A 17,774-nucleotide genomic window follows, 5' to 3' on the forward strand; every position below is an offset into this window, starting at 1 on the left:
TTATGTAATATCTGCAAAGTCAGATTATGTAATATCTGCAAAGTCAGATTATGCAGTATCTGCAAAGTCAGATTATGTAATATCTGCAAAGTCAGATTATGTAATATCTGAAATGTCAGAGTATGCAGTATCTGCAGAGTCAGATTATGCAGTATCTGCAAAGTCAGATTATGTAATATCTGCAAAGTCAGATTATGTAATATCTGCAAAGTCAGATTATGTAATATCTGCAAAGTCAGATTATGTAATATCTGAAATGTCAGAGTATGCAGTATCTGCAGAGTCAGATTATGCAGTATCTGCAAAGTTAGATTATATAATATCTGCAAAGCTTGGCAATGCAATGCTTGCAAAGTCTGACTGTTGTGTTTGGGAACTGAATTCCATTCATCTTTCTCAAGTCAGGCACAAATACCATTGAACAAAAATTTCTGGTCCAGGTTGGCTGGTTAGCAATTTGCCTCATATACCTTGACCACTACACTCTATTCCTCTCTCCCCCATTACTTTAAAATTTGTCCTTGATTGTTGAATGACAGCAGGATTCACCTCTCAGAGCAGTCAAAACCTAGTCTTAACTTGGCCACCAGCTACTGAGAGGTGGAAAAGTACCCAAATATAATGGGAGCAGAGATACATTCTAACTGTTGCATATGGGAATAGAAACTAGTTTGTCTGTCTTTCAGTCCGGCGCAGATGCCACTAGGCTAAAAGGTTGGAGCTGGTAGGTTGGTTAGCAATTGACCTGAATTCATTATGACAGTATTCGACTTTCAATTTGTTTTTACTGAATCTTTGGAATATTTATTGACCCTGGCAAAAAAGGTGACATAAGAATCCCTTGTGCTTTTAAAATGCTTCAAGCCCTTTTTCTTTGAGTATGTCTTTGTTTCTTAAAAAACAATTTAGTAAACAGAAGCACTAAGAATTGGTCTCGGGTGTAAATATTGGTCTCATGTAAATAGTGGTCTCTGGTGTAAATACTGGTCTCATGTAAATACTGGTCTCTGGTGTAAATACTGGTCTCTGATATAAATACTGGTCTCTGGTGTATAACAAAAAAGAAAATAATGTGAAATATGAAGTTTCAAATCTAAATTCCACAAAATTAATTTGCATATCACCTTATTCTCACATATGAAGTTCATTTAATTTTATTTCAGGTGGTGCAATACGCTTCCAAGGGGGAAATATCCAGAAGATTGACCGGTATCAAACTATGCTTTAAAAACATGACCAGTGTATTGATACACATAGCTGTGTGAAATTGTACAAACTTTGCTTTAAAAACATGACCAGTGTATTGATACACATAGCTGTGTGAAATTGTACAAACTATGCTTTAAAAACATGACCAGTGTATTGATACACATAGCTGTGTGAAAGTGTGCAGACTTTGCTTTAAAAACATGACCAGTGTATTGATACACATAGCTGTGTGAAATTGTACCAACTATGCCTGTGTAATCAGTACACAGATTATCTATATAATCAGAATACAGGCTGTATGATCAGTAGACAGGTTGTATAATCAGTAGACAGGTTGTAAAATCAGTAGACAGGTTGTATAATCAGTAGACAGATTGTATAATCAGTAGACAGATTATCTATATAATCAGAATACAGGCTATATAATCATTAGACAGGTTGTATAATCAGTAGACAGGTTGTATAATTGGTAGACAGGTTGTATAATCAGTAGACAGGCTATATAATCGGCAGACAGGTTGTTTAATCAGTAGACAGATTGTATAATCAGTGGACAGGTTGTATAATCAGTAGACAGATTGTATAATCAGTAGACAGGCTATATAATCAGCAGACAGGCTATGTAATCAGTAGATAGGCTATATAATCAGTAGACAGATTGTATGATAAGCAGACAGGCTATGTAATCAGTAGACAGGCTATATAATCAGCAGACAGATTGTGTAATCAGTAGACAGTCTATGTAATCAGCAGACAGGCTATATAATCAGCAGACAGGCTATGTAATCAGTAGACAGGCTATATAATCCACAGACATGTTGTATAATCAGTAGACAGGCTATGTAATCAGCAGACAGGCTATGTAATCAGTAGACAGGTTGTATAATCAGTAGACAGGCAACCAATGGTAGTATTATTCATTTAAATCTCATACATTTTCAATTCACTGCATGATCTGTTGTCAGTAGACTACACTGTAACCTCAACATTTGTTCTTACAATTCAGTGAATGATTTATTGCAAGTACTCTTCACTTTAATCTCAGCTAAGTCAATTCTTACAGTTCACTGCATGATCTGTTGTATGTAAACTACACTTTATTCTGGTGATTTCATTGTTCCTCCTCCATTCACTTCTGCACACCATTTGCAGAGAAGTAATTCATATCCTAGCCTAAAAATAGTAAAGGTACCATTTTCACAGACAATAATTCACCAAAAGTAGACCACAGAATTTGTCTTCAGTAATTGAAATCACAATTTGTACAGTCTGTAAACAATATCCGTTTTCATCATAGGTGGTTTGAATCTTACATTATCTTAAAACTACATTTCTCTTCATCAACAGAATTCCTGAACTTAGGATTCTCTTGACAAATACCAACGTTCCCAGAAGCACAAAGGCACTAGTAGCAGATGTTCGAAAAAAATATGATAAGGTAAATGCACTCTGACCTCTCCTTTCAGTTAACCAACTCTGCAGTGAGCAATTCAATCTCTCAGTATCATCATCATTGTTATAGGGTTCCAGATATGGACATAGTAATACACTTGCTTGACACCCTTGTGGTCCCCGATTCAGTTCAAGGGGCAGTAACTGCTGGAGTTCATGACTGCCCACCAAACATCAGTGTCTTTCTTAAGGTTCCTCAGTGTCTTCCATCATACAGGCGAGCTCACAACACTCTTTTGGCCATCAAGAGATCTCTTACAAGTTATCTAACAGTAGTCCTTTGACCATTCAGAGAATATTATAGAAGTTGTCATTGATCACTAATTGCATATTTAAGATGAAGTTGTTATATACATTTAATTTGCATTGTTGTTTTATTCATTATATGCTTTGGATAAAGTAAAATTGTATTTTGTAGCTGATCTTGTCCAAAATCAAGTTCATTCTCTACCTGACAAAAATCATTGATTATTTTGTATTCTGTAAACAACTAATACATAGCTGATATGTTCTCTATTAGAGTAGGTTTAATATTAGGATCATTATCAATAGAAGTAAACATTTTTATCTTGGTCTGAGTCAAGGATATTGTGTTTATCATGTTCTTTAGTATAATTGTAGTAACAGACCTTGTCTAATTATATCTTGGATTGTTCTGGAAATGAACTTTGTCCTATATCCTGACTTTTCATTGTGTCTTATTTTTTTTTTATAATCATGTTTACTGGAAAATTTATTTATTCCTGCTATAACATCTGGGCGGAAATCATTTATATTGTTGTATTCAGATTTTATTTGGGTGAAAATATTTATTATTCTCTAGCAATACAAAGTACTGTATAATTTTCTTGAAAAAAGACAGTAACTGGGAATTGTAGTGAATTCAGACAAGGAAACCTTGGATTATGTTACTGTGATTCAACAAGACTGTTGGCACATCAGTACAATTTAGACCATTGGTACATTAGTACATCAGAGACTACTGGCCACTACAGGCACATCAATACTTTCAGCACTGGAAATTATTTGGAATACCACTGAAGATTAATCAGAACTTTATTCATTAGGACTTGTGTTAGTAATTCTAGGATTATTTAGGATTTAATTCACAATACCATAAGGTCTTTTTACATTTTCGTTTTGTATCTTGGGAAATAAATTATCTGTTGAATTTTACAAAGCTTCTTGCTTCTCACTCTTTTTTGTTACTTACTATCATAGAGGACACACAGTACTAATTCAACTCCAATAGTAAACATATGGAAACACCATCATATTCAAAATTCAATAACTTAAAATTTCTGGGTGCTGATGATGAGACCTATAATTCTCCATGCACATCTAACCTTGGTGCAAGCTTATGTGTGGAGACCACTATATGACCTGCGGCATTTTGTTTACATACATGTGCATGAAACACGTTATTGATTCTGCACCAAATGAATCGGTGCTACTTTCATTGATAAGTACTCCTGAGTCAAGCTTGTAAGAATGCTAAAATTGCATCAGTAGAAATTTGTCTGTATTTTTTAAAATTACATATAGGATAAGCTCTCAAAAGATATTTTTACTAAAATTTTAATTTTCATTATTAACCAATTATGGACCACAAAACCCGTAAATACTCTATTATTTCTTCACCCATTTCTTGACTGGTTCACAGTTCTTCCGTATAATTAGTACCGTGTGTACTAGAGGTATGATAAAGTAAATAATTTAAGATTGATAAAATAAAGTTCTCAGTTTTCATAACAACAAACTTGTCATCTGAAATCAGTTCATCTCTCAGTTCACATTTTGTTCCCTAAGTTTGATTAGTGATTTTAATTGGAAGGTTTTACATTACATGTTTAAATGTTATTTTTAATCGCAGTCCTAAGTTAGCAGATAGGACATTTCCAACAGAGATGGCTTCATTCAATCAGTTGTTTAAGATTCTGTGTTTAAGATTTTGAGAGTGATGTAGCTTTTCTTTCATTTGTATATGACTTATAGTTTTGTACATCATTACTGTATGCCATTACCAACTTAGATGATAGATGTGTTCCAAGGGTGGTCGCATAACTAAAAATCTTGTAACTTAAACCTTTTGGTTTCACTGCCTTAATTTTCTTTGAAAAATATGTAATTCAATTAACCTTAATACCATTCATTTTAGTTGTTTATGAATCAAGTTTTTTTGTTTTAGGCAAATAATTTCATTATTGTTTAGTCTTAACTTAGGGCTGTTCTATAATATTCCTAAGTTATGAAGGGTCATACATGGCAGTTTTTCTTAATGATATTTTTATTTTTTTAAATAACCTGTGATTCATCATTTTGAATGTTCTCAGTATGAGAGAATAAAGAAGTGATCATGGATTATATATATATACCATATACATGGCATTTAAAGTGTTAATATAAAGCAATTTGACGTACCTATGTATATATATATATATATATATATATATATATATATATATATATATATATATATATATAATGCACATATATAAACATTCTTACAACTGTGTGTTGTCGATTCTAGGCCCATAGATAATTGATGGATTTCCACTCATTAATCATAAAAGGTATTAATAATTGCCATTTTCTAAATGAATTTAACATGGTATACAACTTCATCACAATCCTTTCTTTTTTCCATTCTCCTCCCCTCTCATGCATAAGGGACAAAATACGTAGAAATATGGAGGAAAAAAATACTGAGAAAATACTGAGCTTGCACCTAGTAACCTACAAGAATATGGTTCATTGTAACAGTATGTGTACACTTTCCTTGGGATTTATCTACAGTAAATTCTTTGGCTATGAGGCATACATACTGTAATGTATTTTAATGCTTTGTTGTTGTTGTTGTTTCTTAAACCTATTATAATGTTCTAAATATAGACTATTATTAATTAAATAAGAAAATGTCCAATTGCCGCCTCTCTCTCTCTCTCTCTGGACCACCCTAGCAACAAGATACGGGTGAAAATCCATGAAAAGACAAGCGTAGAAGATTTTTGCTGGTGTCATACGATGATGTCTCTGGACTTATGAATGATAGTAAAAGTTAAGTCAAATAGACGAAAGAAAAAGGGTAGAGAGAGAGAGAGAACAACTGTAAATACATTAAAATATTTTAATTATACCTCTTGTTGGGGAGGCCCCAAGTGTCCGAGTGATCTAAAGTGCTCACCGTTCCAGATCACTGCCACCTCAACTCTATCTGCATGGGTTCGAGTCTCAGGCTCGGCTAATGTGGGTATGTGAGAAAGCCTGCCAGTAGCTTCTTGTGGGTCACTTCTTCCCAGAGTTTTCCAGGGTTCTTTATCCACTAGTTATACTGGCTGCCATATATAGCCTATCTTGTACTGAAAAATGGCATTAAACCCTACAACAACAAAAACAACAACAACAACCTCATGTTAGTTTGTCATTTTAGTTAGTTTCTATTCCATTCTAATTTTCATACATCGGTATGTGAATGGCTGAGCATTCACTGTTCAAGAATCTAACCATGTAATTGTAGTGCTCTCCTTTCTTCATTAAAACCATCTTTCATGTTTAAATTATTAGTGTTGTTCGTATATTGAATTAATCAGTGTGAGTAAAAATAGAAACTGAAAACGAAAATAATCAACTTATCAATTTGCAAAGTTTTTTGTGAATAGCCAAAAAGGCACAGAACTACATTTTGTAATGGACACAATCAGCGGGAAAGTGAGTTCATTCACTCGGCAAGCCTTTGTAGCATTGTCTGATGGATAAATAACCTGATACGATGATAAACCCCAATTAAAAATAACAGTAGGTGAACAGTTCCATTGTGAGATGGTAATAATAGATTTAGTATTTATACATTACATTATGTGATGTCGTTGTGACATTGGCATGTGGCAACAGCATTCACTGGAACAGGTTAATAACCATAGTTGGATAAGGTATAGTCTTCCAGCGTCTATGGGAAATGCATATTGTCCTTAAAAAAAATATTCACATAGTTAGCCAATCAGAACTGGAGAATGTATCATGTGATTTGCTGAACTGACATACAGTACATTAAGATGTCTCTTAATTGGAAACTGTCTGAACCCAAAATAGACTTATGATTGGAATTATAATGGCTTCACTTTGGACTGTAATATGTGGACAGACTAAAGAGGATTATGGATGGATTAAAGAGGGGGCAGTTTAGGGAAATTTCAGTGTTTATGATGATACAATGAGTGTGTCATGATTTACCAAATGGACATAATCATGAGAAATAAAATTCATGTTTTGCTTTCAGTATCCACAGATTTTTAGGCCCATTATGGAATCCTTCACAGCCGTGACAGAAAAATCCTTGGAGACCTTTAGAATGATGTCAGGAGATGGTATTAATGTAACAACGGACTTGTACTCCACACTGGAGGTAGGATAACGTTTAACATGTCTCTAACTGTAATGTGCTTTTGGATTCCGTAATTTACCAAATTTGCAGCAGTGTAATTAACTTTAAGTTTATTTAGTTGTAACATCAGTTTTCTATTTATAATGTAAAAATGCCTTACAAAATATAACATTTATCAAAATATGCACTCCCTCACCATAAAGACCTTCATTATAACAAGAATCTTGTACTTCATTATAACATGGTCTCACTATAAAGCAGTATGCTCTGTGGCTTCAATGGGCAGCATGATAATGAGGTAGTACAGCACGTACTCAAAATCTCCCAAACTGTTGTGTGGAATCAGAATCCTGCATGATAATGAGCTAGTACAGCATGTACTCAGAATCTCCCAAACTGTTACATGGAATCAGAATCCTGCATGATAATGAGGTAGTACAGTATGTACTCTAAATCTCTCAAACTGTTACGTGGAATCAGAATCCTGCATGATAATGAGGTAGTACAGCATGTACTCAAAATCTCCCAAACTGTTACGTGGAATCAGAATCCTGCATGATAATGAGGTAGTACAGCATGTACTCAAAATCTCCCAAACTGTTACGTGGAATCAGAATCCTACATGATAATGAGGTAGTACAGCACATACTCAAAATCACCCAAACTGTTGCGTGGAATCAGAATCCTGCATGATAATGAGCTAGTACAACACGTACTCAAAATCTCCCAAGCTGTTGCGTGGAATCAGAATCCTGCATGATAATGAGCTAGTACAGCACGTACTCAGAATCTCCCAAACTGTTACGTGGAATCAGAATCCTGCATGATAATGAGGTAGTACAGCATGTACTCAAAATCTCCCAAACTGTTACGTGGAATCAGAATCCTGCATGATAATGAGGTAGTACAGCATGTACTCAAAATCTCCCAAACTGTTACATGGAATCAGAATCCTGCATGATAATGAGGTAGTACAGCACTTACTCAAAATCTCCCAAACTGTTACATGGAATCAGAATCCTGCATGATAATGAGGTAGTACATCATGTACTCAAAATCTCCCAAACTGTTACGTGGAATCAGAATCCTGCATGATAATGAGGTAGTACATCATGTACTCAAAATCTCCCAAACTGTTACATGGAATCAGAATCCTGCATGATAATGAGGTAGTACATCATGTACTCAAAATCTCCCAAACTGTTACATGGAATCAGAATCCTGCATGATAATGAGGTAGTACAGCATGTACTCTAAATCTTCCAAACTGTTACATGGAATCAGAATCCTGCATGATAATGAGGTAGTACAGCATGTACTCAAAATCTCCCAAACTGTTATGTGGAATCAGAATCCTGCATGATAATGAGGTAGTACAGCATGTACTCAAAATCTCCCAAACTGTTACGTGGAATCAGAATCCTGCATGATAATGAGGTAGTACAGCATGTACTCAAAATCTCCCAAACTGTTACATGGAATCAGAATCCTGCATGATAATGAGGTAGTACAGCGTGTACTCAAAATCTCCCAAACTGTTACATGGAATCAGAATCCTGCATGATAATGAGGTAGTACAGCATGTACTCAGAATCTCCCAAACTGTTACATGGAATCAGAATCCTGCATGATAATGAGGTAGTACAGCATGTACTCAAAATCTCCCAAACTGTTACGTGGAATCAGAATCCTGCATGATAATGAGGTAGTACAGCATGTACTCAAAATCTCCCAAACTGTTACATGGAATCAGAATCATGCATGATAATGAGGTAGTACAGCATGTACTCAAAATCTCCCAAACTGTTACATGGAATCAGAATCATGCATGATAATGAGGTAGTACAGCATGTACTCAAAATCTCCCAAACTGTTACGTGGAATCAGAATCCTGGATGATAATGAGGTAGTACAGCATGTACTCAAAATCTCCCAAACTGTTACGTGGAATCAGAATCCTGCATGATAATGAGGTAGTACAACATGTACTCAAAATCTCCCAACCTGTTGCGTGGAATCAGAATCATGCATGATAATGAGGTAGTACAGCATGTACTCAAAATCTCCCAAGCTGTTACGTGGAATCAGAATCATGCATGATAATGAGGTAGTACAGCATGTACTCAAAATCTCCCAAACTGTTACATGGAATCAGAATCATGCATGATAATGAGGTAGTACAACATGTACTCAAAATCTCCCAAACTGTTACATGGAATCAGAATCATGCATGATAATGAGGCAGTACAGCATGTACTCAAAATCTCCCAAACTGTTGCGTGGAATCAGAATCCTTCATGATAATGAGGTAGTACAACATGTACTCAAAATCTCCCAAACTGTTGCGTGGAATCAGAATCCTGCATGATAATGAGGTAGTACAGCACGTACTGAAAATCTCCCAAACTGTTGCGTGGAATAGAATCTCCCAAATTGTTACGTGGAATCAGAATCATGCATGATAATGAGGTAGTACAGCATGTACTCAAAATCTCCCAAACTGTTACATGGAATCAGAATCATGCATGATAATGAGGTAGTACAACATGTACTCAAAATCTCCCAAACTGTTACATGGAATCAGAATCATGCATGATAATGAGGCAGTACAGCATGTACTCAAAATCTCCCAAACTGTTGCGTGGAATCAGAATCCTTCATGATAATGAGGTAGTACAACATGTACTCAAAATCTCCCAAACTGTTGCGTGGAATCAGAATCCTGCATGATAACGAGGTAGTACAGCATGTACTCTAAATCTCCCAAACTGTTACGTGGAATCAGAATCCTGCATGATAATGAGGTAGTACAGCATGTACTCAGAATCTCCCAAACTGTTGCGTGGAATCAGAATCCTGCATGATAACGAGGTAGTACAGCATGTACTCTAAATCTCCCAAACTGTTACGTGGAATCAGAATCCTGCATGATAATGAGGTAGTACAGCATGTACTCAAAATCTCCCAAACTGTTACGTGGAATCAGAATCCTGCATGATAATGAGGTAGTAGAGCACATACTCAAAATCTCCCAAACTGTTGCGTGGAATCAGAATCCTGCATGATAATGAGGTAGTACAGCACATACTGAAAATCTCCCAAACTGTTGCGTGGAATAGAATCTCCCAAATTGTTACGTGGAATCAGAATCCTGCATGATAATGAGGTAGTACAGCACGTACTCAAAATCTCCTAAACTGTTACGTGGAATCAGAATCCTGCACGATAATGAGGTAGTACAGCATGTACTTTAAATCTCCCAAACTGTTACATGGAATCAGAATCCTGCATGATAATGAGGTAGTACAGCATGTACTCAAAATCTCCCAAACTGTTGTGTGGAATCAGAATCATGCATGATAATGAGGTAGTACAGCACGTATCAAAATCTCCCAAACTGTTACGTGGAATCAGAATCCTGCATGATAATGAGGTGGTACAGCATGTACTCAAAATCTCCCAAACTGTTACATGGAATCAGAATCCTGCATGATAATGAGTTAGTACAGCATGTACTCAAAATCCCCCAAACTGTTACATGGAATCAGAATCATGCATGATAATGAGGTAGTGCAGTATACCCAGAATTTCCCAAGCAGTGTTACATGGAATCAGAATCCTGCATGATAATGAGGTAGTACAGCACGTACTCAAAATCTCCCAAACTGTTGCGTGGAATCAGAATCCTGCATGATAATGAGGTAGTACAGCACGTACTCAAAATCTCCCAAACTGTTGCGTGGAATAGAATCTCCCAAATTGTTACGTGGAATCAGAATCCTGCATGATAATGAGGTAGTACAGCACGTACTCAAAATCTCCCAAACTGTTATGTGGAATCAGAATCCTGCATGATAATGAGGTAGTACAGCATGTACTCTAAATCTCCCAAACTGTTACGTGGAATCAGAATCCTGCATGATAATGAGGTAGTACAGCACGTACTCAAAATCTCCTAAACTGTTGTGTGGAATCAGAATCCTGCATGATAATGAGGTAGTACAGCATGTGCTCAAAATCTCCCAAACTGTTATGTGGAATCAGAATCCTGGATGATAATGAGGTAGTACAGCATGTACTCAGAATCTCCCAAACTGTTACATGGAATCAGAATCCTGCATGATAATGAGTTAGTACAGCATGTACTCAAAATCCCCCAAACTGTTACATGGAATCAGAATCATGCATGATAATGAGGTAGTGCAGTATACCAAGAATTTCCCAAGCAGTGTTACATGGAATCAGAATCCTGCATGATAATGAGGTAGTACAGTATATTCTCAGAATGTTCCCATTTTTACATGGGATCAGAATCTTGCAGCTGCAGAATTGAAAATAGAATGTTGCTGTTGGTTTTACAAGTATCCATTGTATTAGTCCTGTTGATGTGAAATTTATGCAAGTAAACATTATATGCTATTATTTTCCTTTGTTCCTGAAATGTTGTGTCCCCCAGATTTAGAGGAGGGGGACAGTGTCCCCTAACCTTGAGATTCTGTGTGCAGCACTGAGTAGTAGACTTGGTACAGTAAAATTTGAATATTTGTACGGTGATCATCTAAACTTGAAACTCATTTGGATTGAAGGAGTGTCTTCTTTTGGCTTCATTGATGAAACATCTCCAGAATCTACCATTTGTCTTGATTGATGGAACATCTTGACCCACCATTTGGCATGATTGATGGAGTGTCGCCTGAACCTACCATTTGGCATGATTGATGGAGTGTCACCTGAACCTACATTTGGCATGATTGGTGGAGTGTCACCTGAACCTACATTTGGCATGGTTGATGGAGTGTCACCTGAACCTACCATTTGGAATGATTGATGGAGTGTCACCTGAACCTACCATTTTGGCATGATTGAAGGAGTGTCACCTGAACCTACCATTTGGTATGACTGATGGAACGTCACCTGAACCTACCATTTGCCTTGATCGAGTGTCACCTGAACCTACATTTGGCATGATTGGTGGAGTGTCATCTGAACCTACATTTGGCCTGATTGATGGAGTGTCAACTGAACCTACATTTGGCTTGATTGATGGAGTGTCAACTGAACTTACATTTGGCTTGATTGATGGAGTGTCAACTGAACCTACCATTTGTCATGATTGATGGCATGTCACCTGAACCTTTATTTGGCTTGATGGAGTGTCACCTGAACCTACCATTTGTCATGATTGATGGAGTGTCACCTGAACCTACATTTGGCTTGATTGATGGAGTGTCAACTGAACCTACCGTTTGGCATGATTGATGGGTTGTCACCTGAACCTACATTTGGCATGATTGATGGAGTGTCACCTGAACCTACATTTGTCTTGATTGCTGGAGTGTCAACTGAACGCATGATTTTGTTTCTTGTACTCATGATGATTTATCCGGACAGTCAGTTATCCAGTTATGGTAAATATGCCCTGAACAGTCCATATAATTGACATTTTTGTCTTGTAATTTTTTAAAGAATGTTTCATCTTTTTGTCACCTGAATTCTACATTTGACATGATTGATGGAGTGTCACTTGAACCTACATTTGGCTTGATTGATGGAGTGTCATTTGAACCTACCATTTGGAATGATTGAGAGAGTGTCAACTGAACCTACCATTTGTCGTGATTGATGGAGTGTCACCTGAACCTACCATTTGGCATGATTGATGCAGTGTCTCCTGAACCTGCCATTTGGCATGATTGATGGAGTGTCACCTGAACCTACATTTGGCTTGATTGATGGAATGTCACCTGAACCTATATTTGTCATTATTGATGGAGTTTCACCTGAACCTACATTTGGCTTGATTGTTGGAGTGTCAGCTGAACCTATGATTTTGTTTCTTGTACTCATGATGATTTATCCAGACAGTCAGTTATCCAGTTATGGTAAATATGTCCATATGATTGACATTTTTCTCTTGTGAAAAAATTTAGAAATTTTCATGTTTTGGTCAAGAAGTTAAAGGGCTGACATCTTAAAATGTGACATTATTAGTATAAGATTGAACTTTATTATTTTGTTGTTCAAATCAAGGACACTTTTAATTTGTTTTATGGAAATTTTCTGTCATGACAACAAAACTGCTGTCCTGGTGTACATGAATGATACAAGCTAATTTGTAAAATTATCATTCCAATGTCAAATTTTTCAGGACCTTGTGGACATTAACCAGAATTTGCTAAAACTGGTTGGAGTGAGCCACTCAACACTGGAGCAGATTTGCCAGCTGACCAGTGACTACGGCCTTCATACGAAGCTGACTGGAGCAGGCGGAGGAGGATGTGCAATCACATTGCTTAGACCAGGTAAAGTTGTTTGCAGTATTTCTCCCTTATGTGACTATGCATGCCACCATTTTCCTATAGTACAACTCAATGTATTTTGTTACCAAGTTTTAGTTTACCTGGCCATAAGGCTAAGTCAGCTTATTGGATGGCCCTGCATCAAGCAGATGCCAGCAGTTATGCATCATCCATCAGCATGTCTGTAGTCATTATTCATGCATCATCTATCGACAGGTGTCAGTATTCATGCATCACTTATTGGTATGCATTAGTAGTCATGCATCACCTATTAGCACATGTCAGTAGTCATGCATTACCTATTACCATGCATTAGTAGTCATGCATCACCTGTCAGCACATTAGTAGTCATGCATCACCTATCAGCACATGTCAGTAGCCATGCATCACCTATTATCATGCATGAGTAGTCATGTATCACCAATCAGCACATGTCAGTAGTCATGCATCACCTATCAGCACATGTCACTAGTTATGCATCACCTATCAGCACATGTCAGTAGTAATGCATCACCTATTAGCACATGTCAGTAGTCATGCATCACCTATTAGCACATGTCAGTAGTCATGCATTACCTGTTAGCATGCATTAGTAGTCATGCATCACCTGTCAGCACATCAGTAGTCATGCATCACCTATCAACACATGTCAGTAGTCATGTATCCCCTATTAACATGCATTAGTAGTCGTGTATCACCTATCAGCACTTCATTAGTCATGTATCACCTATCAGCACATGTCAGTAGTTATGCATCACCTATCAGCACATGACAGTAGTCATGCATCACCTATTAGCATGCATTAGTAGTCATGTATCACCTGTCAGCACATCAGTAGTCATGCATCACCTATCAGTACATGTCAGTAGTCATGCATCACCTATTAGCATGCATTATTAGTCATGTATCACCTATCAGCACATGTCAGTAGTCATCACCTGTCATCACCTGTCAATAGTCATGCATCACCTATTAGCACATGTCAGTAGTCATGCATCACATATTAGCATGCATTACTAGTAATGTATCACCTGTCAGCAAGTGTCAGTAGTCATGCATCAACTATTAGCCCACATCAATAGTCATGCATCACCTATTAGCACGTCAGTAGTCATTCATCACCTATCAGCACATGTCAATAGTCATGCATCACATATTAGCATGCATTAGTAGTAATGTATCACCTGTCAGCAAGTATCAGTAGTTATGCATCACCTATCAGCACAAGTCAGTACTTATGTATCACCTGTTGGGATGCATTAGTAGTCATGCATCAACTGGTAGCATGCACTAGTCATGCATCACTGCTCAGCATGTGTCAGTAGTTCTAGTCATTTGTCACTTGTCATGCATCACCTATCAACATTTGTTATTATAACAGACAGGCATTCAAGCCATGGACTTTTAAAGTAAATGAAGTTTATTGAGCTTAGTACTCTCACATCTGAAGTTATTTACCCCAAAAAGAAAAAATATTGGAATAAAAACCTTTCATTATTGGATGATAATGCTGATGTTCCATCATATATGGATGAAGATACAGTGTTGCTGCTCAGAGGAAATCAGTCTTTTCTCCTGAAACTGATTACTTCTTTGGAACCTTTTTCTAGGCACCTCTGCCAGACACATGGTTCTTAAGTGGTGTATTTGAAGAAGAAACCAATGTTGAAGCAAAATATTATTGATTATACTGTTCTGATCTTATTATCAGCACACAGTTCCAAGCCCTCCAGTTATAACTGGCACACAATTCCAAGCCTTCCATGTAGTTATAATTGGCACATGTTTCTAAGCCTTCCATGTAGTTACAGTTGGCACACAATTCCATGCCCTCAGTTGGCACACAATTCCATGCCCTCCAGTTACAACTGGCACACAATTTCATGCCATCCATGTAGTCATAATTGACACATGATCCTAAGCCTTCCATGTTGTTACAGTTGGCACACAATTCCATGCCCTCCAGTTACAACTGGCACACAATTCCATGCCCTCCAGTTACAACTGGCACACAATTTCATGCCCTCCATGTAGTTATAATTGGCACATGATCCTAAGCCTTCCATGTAGTTATAATTGGCACATGTTTCTAAGCCTTCCATGTAGTTACAGTTGGCACACAATTCCATGCCCTCAGTTGGCACACAATTCCATGCCCTCCAGTTACAACTGGCACACAATTTCATGCCATCCATGTAGTTATAATTGGCACATGATCCTAAGCCTTCCATGTTGTTACAGTTTGCACACAATTCCATGCCCTCCAGTTACAACTGGCACACAATTCCATGCCCTCCAGTTATAACTGGCACACAATTTCATGCCCTCCATGTAGTTATAATTGGCACATGGTCCTAAGCCTTCCATGTAGTTACAGTTGGCACACAATTCCATGCCCTCCAGTTACAACTGGCACACAATTCCATACCCTCCATGTAGTTATAATTGGCACACAATTTCATGCCCTCCATGTAGTTATAATTGGCACATGATCCTAAGCCTTCCATGTAGTTATAATTGGCACATGTTTCTAAGCCTTCCATGTAGTTACAGTTGGCACACAATTCCATGCCCTCAGTTGGCACACAATTTCATGCCCTCCATGTAGTTATAATTGGCAAACAATTTCATGCCCTCCATGTAGTTATAATTGGCACACAATTTCATGCCTTCCATGAAGTTACATACTTGGAAGGGTGTTCATATCCACTCCAGCAGTACCTAGCAATTGTTGGGAGTTGGTTTGGTTCAGCCTGGTTTGGAGTTTTATGACCCAGCAACACAAGTAGGTCACATAGCATTGAGTTTTATGACCCAGCAAGTAGGTCATATAGCATTGAATTGTATGACCCAGCAACACAAGTAGGTCATATAGCATTGATTTTTATGACCCAGGAACACAAGTAGGTCATATAGCATTGGACTTTATGACCCAGCAACACAAGTAGGTCATATAGCATTGGGTTTTATGACCCAGCAACACAAGTAGGTCATATAACATTGCGTTTTATGACCCAGCAACACAAGTAGGTCATATAGCATTGGATTTTATGACCCAGCAACACAAGTAGGTCATATAGCATCAAGTTTTTTGACCCAGTAACACAAGTAAGTCATATAGTATTGGGTTTTATGACCCAGCAACACAAGTAGGTCATATAGCATTGAGTTTTATGACCCAGCAACACAAGAAGGTCATATAGTATTGAGTTTTATGGCCCAGCAACACAAGTAGGTCATATAGCATTGTGTTTATGATCCAGTAACTCAAGGTTTTATGACCCTGTAACGCAAGTAGGTCATATAGCATTGCATTTTATGACCCAGCAATGCATCTAGGTCATATAGCATTGGGTTTTATGACCCAGCAACACAAGTAGGTTATATAGTATTGAGTTTTATGACCCAGCAACACAAGGTCATATAGTATTGAGTTTTATGACCCAGCAACACAAGGTCATATAGTATTGAGTTTTATGACCCAGCAACACAAGGTCATATAGTATTGAGTTTTGTGACCCAGCAACACAAGTAGGTCACATAGCATTGAGTTTTATAACCCAGCAACACAAGTAGGTCATATAGTATTGAGTTTTATGACCCAGCAACACAAGTAGGTCATATAGCATTGAGTTTTATGACCCAGCAACACAAGTAGGTCATATAGCATTGCATTTTATGACCCAGCAACACATCTAGGTCATATAGCATTGGGTTTTATGACCCAGCAACACAAGTAGGTCATAAAGCATTGAGTTTTATGACCCAGCAACACAAGTAGGTCACATAGCATTGAGTTTTATGACCCAGCAACACAAGTAGGTCATATAGCATTGCATTTTATGACCCAGCAACACATCTAGGTCATATAGCATTGGGTTTTATGAGCCAGCAACACAAGTAGGTCATATAGCATTGAGTTTTATGACCCAGCAACACAAGTAGGTCACATAGCATTGAGTTTTATGACCCAGCAACACAAGTAGGTCATATAGTATTGAGACATTTAGAGTCAAGTGCCACACCCATGGAAACCCTGCAGTAGCTGATATGGAATGATCCAGTAGTAGGATTTGATCAGCACCCTTTTGGTCATGAAGTCCAGCATACTAAACACTCAGCAAGTGTAGCTCCTGCCTCCTTTTGTCTTACAGTATGCAGGACATATCAAGATTATTTTACATCCCAAAATGAACATTTACCACTTTTGTAGCTAAATCAAGCCAAGAGATGTGATGAATGCCTTTGTTTAGCTTGGGAGAGCTTGATTTAAAAAGGAAACAATCATTCTTTTAGCATATTTTGATAGGCATGTATTTTTAAATAAACATACTTCACTCCAAAAATTAGTTTTCTTTTTTAAATTGGATACATTTCATGAAAGTTTAAATGTGAGTTTAGTTGTTCAGTATTGTTGGGATTATGAATTATTA

General features: G+C 37.3%; 1 protein-coding gene across 6 annotated transcripts in view; it reads left to right on the top strand.

Annotated features, from left to right (window-relative positions):
- The window catches only part of LOC149775182 (mevalonate kinase-like), a 32,311-nt gene that overhangs the window by 10,641 nt on the left and 3,896 nt on the right, over nucleotides 1-17,774 (top strand). For all 6 annotated transcript variants that reach the window (XM_089944424.1, XM_089944425.1, XM_089944421.1 and 3 more), the window contains exons 6-9: nucleotides 1,164-1,209; nucleotides 2,557-2,647; nucleotides 6,938-7,063; nucleotides 13,191-13,344. In XM_089944424.1, coding sequence (XP_089800550.1) covers nucleotides 1,164-1,209; nucleotides 2,557-2,647; nucleotides 6,938-7,063; nucleotides 13,191-13,344 — 417 coding nt within the window. The remainder of the gene's footprint in view (nucleotides 1-1,163; nucleotides 1,210-2,556; nucleotides 2,648-6,937; nucleotides 7,064-13,190; nucleotides 13,345-17,774) is intronic.

This window comes from Sinohyriopsis cumingii, chromosome 19 (genome assembly GCF_028554795.1).
Source record: "Sinohyriopsis cumingii isolate HCF-2022 chromosome 19, ASM2855479v2, whole genome shotgun sequence".
NCBI classification, from domain to species: Eukaryota; Metazoa; Mollusca; class Bivalvia; order Unionida; family Unionidae; genus Sinohyriopsis; species Sinohyriopsis cumingii.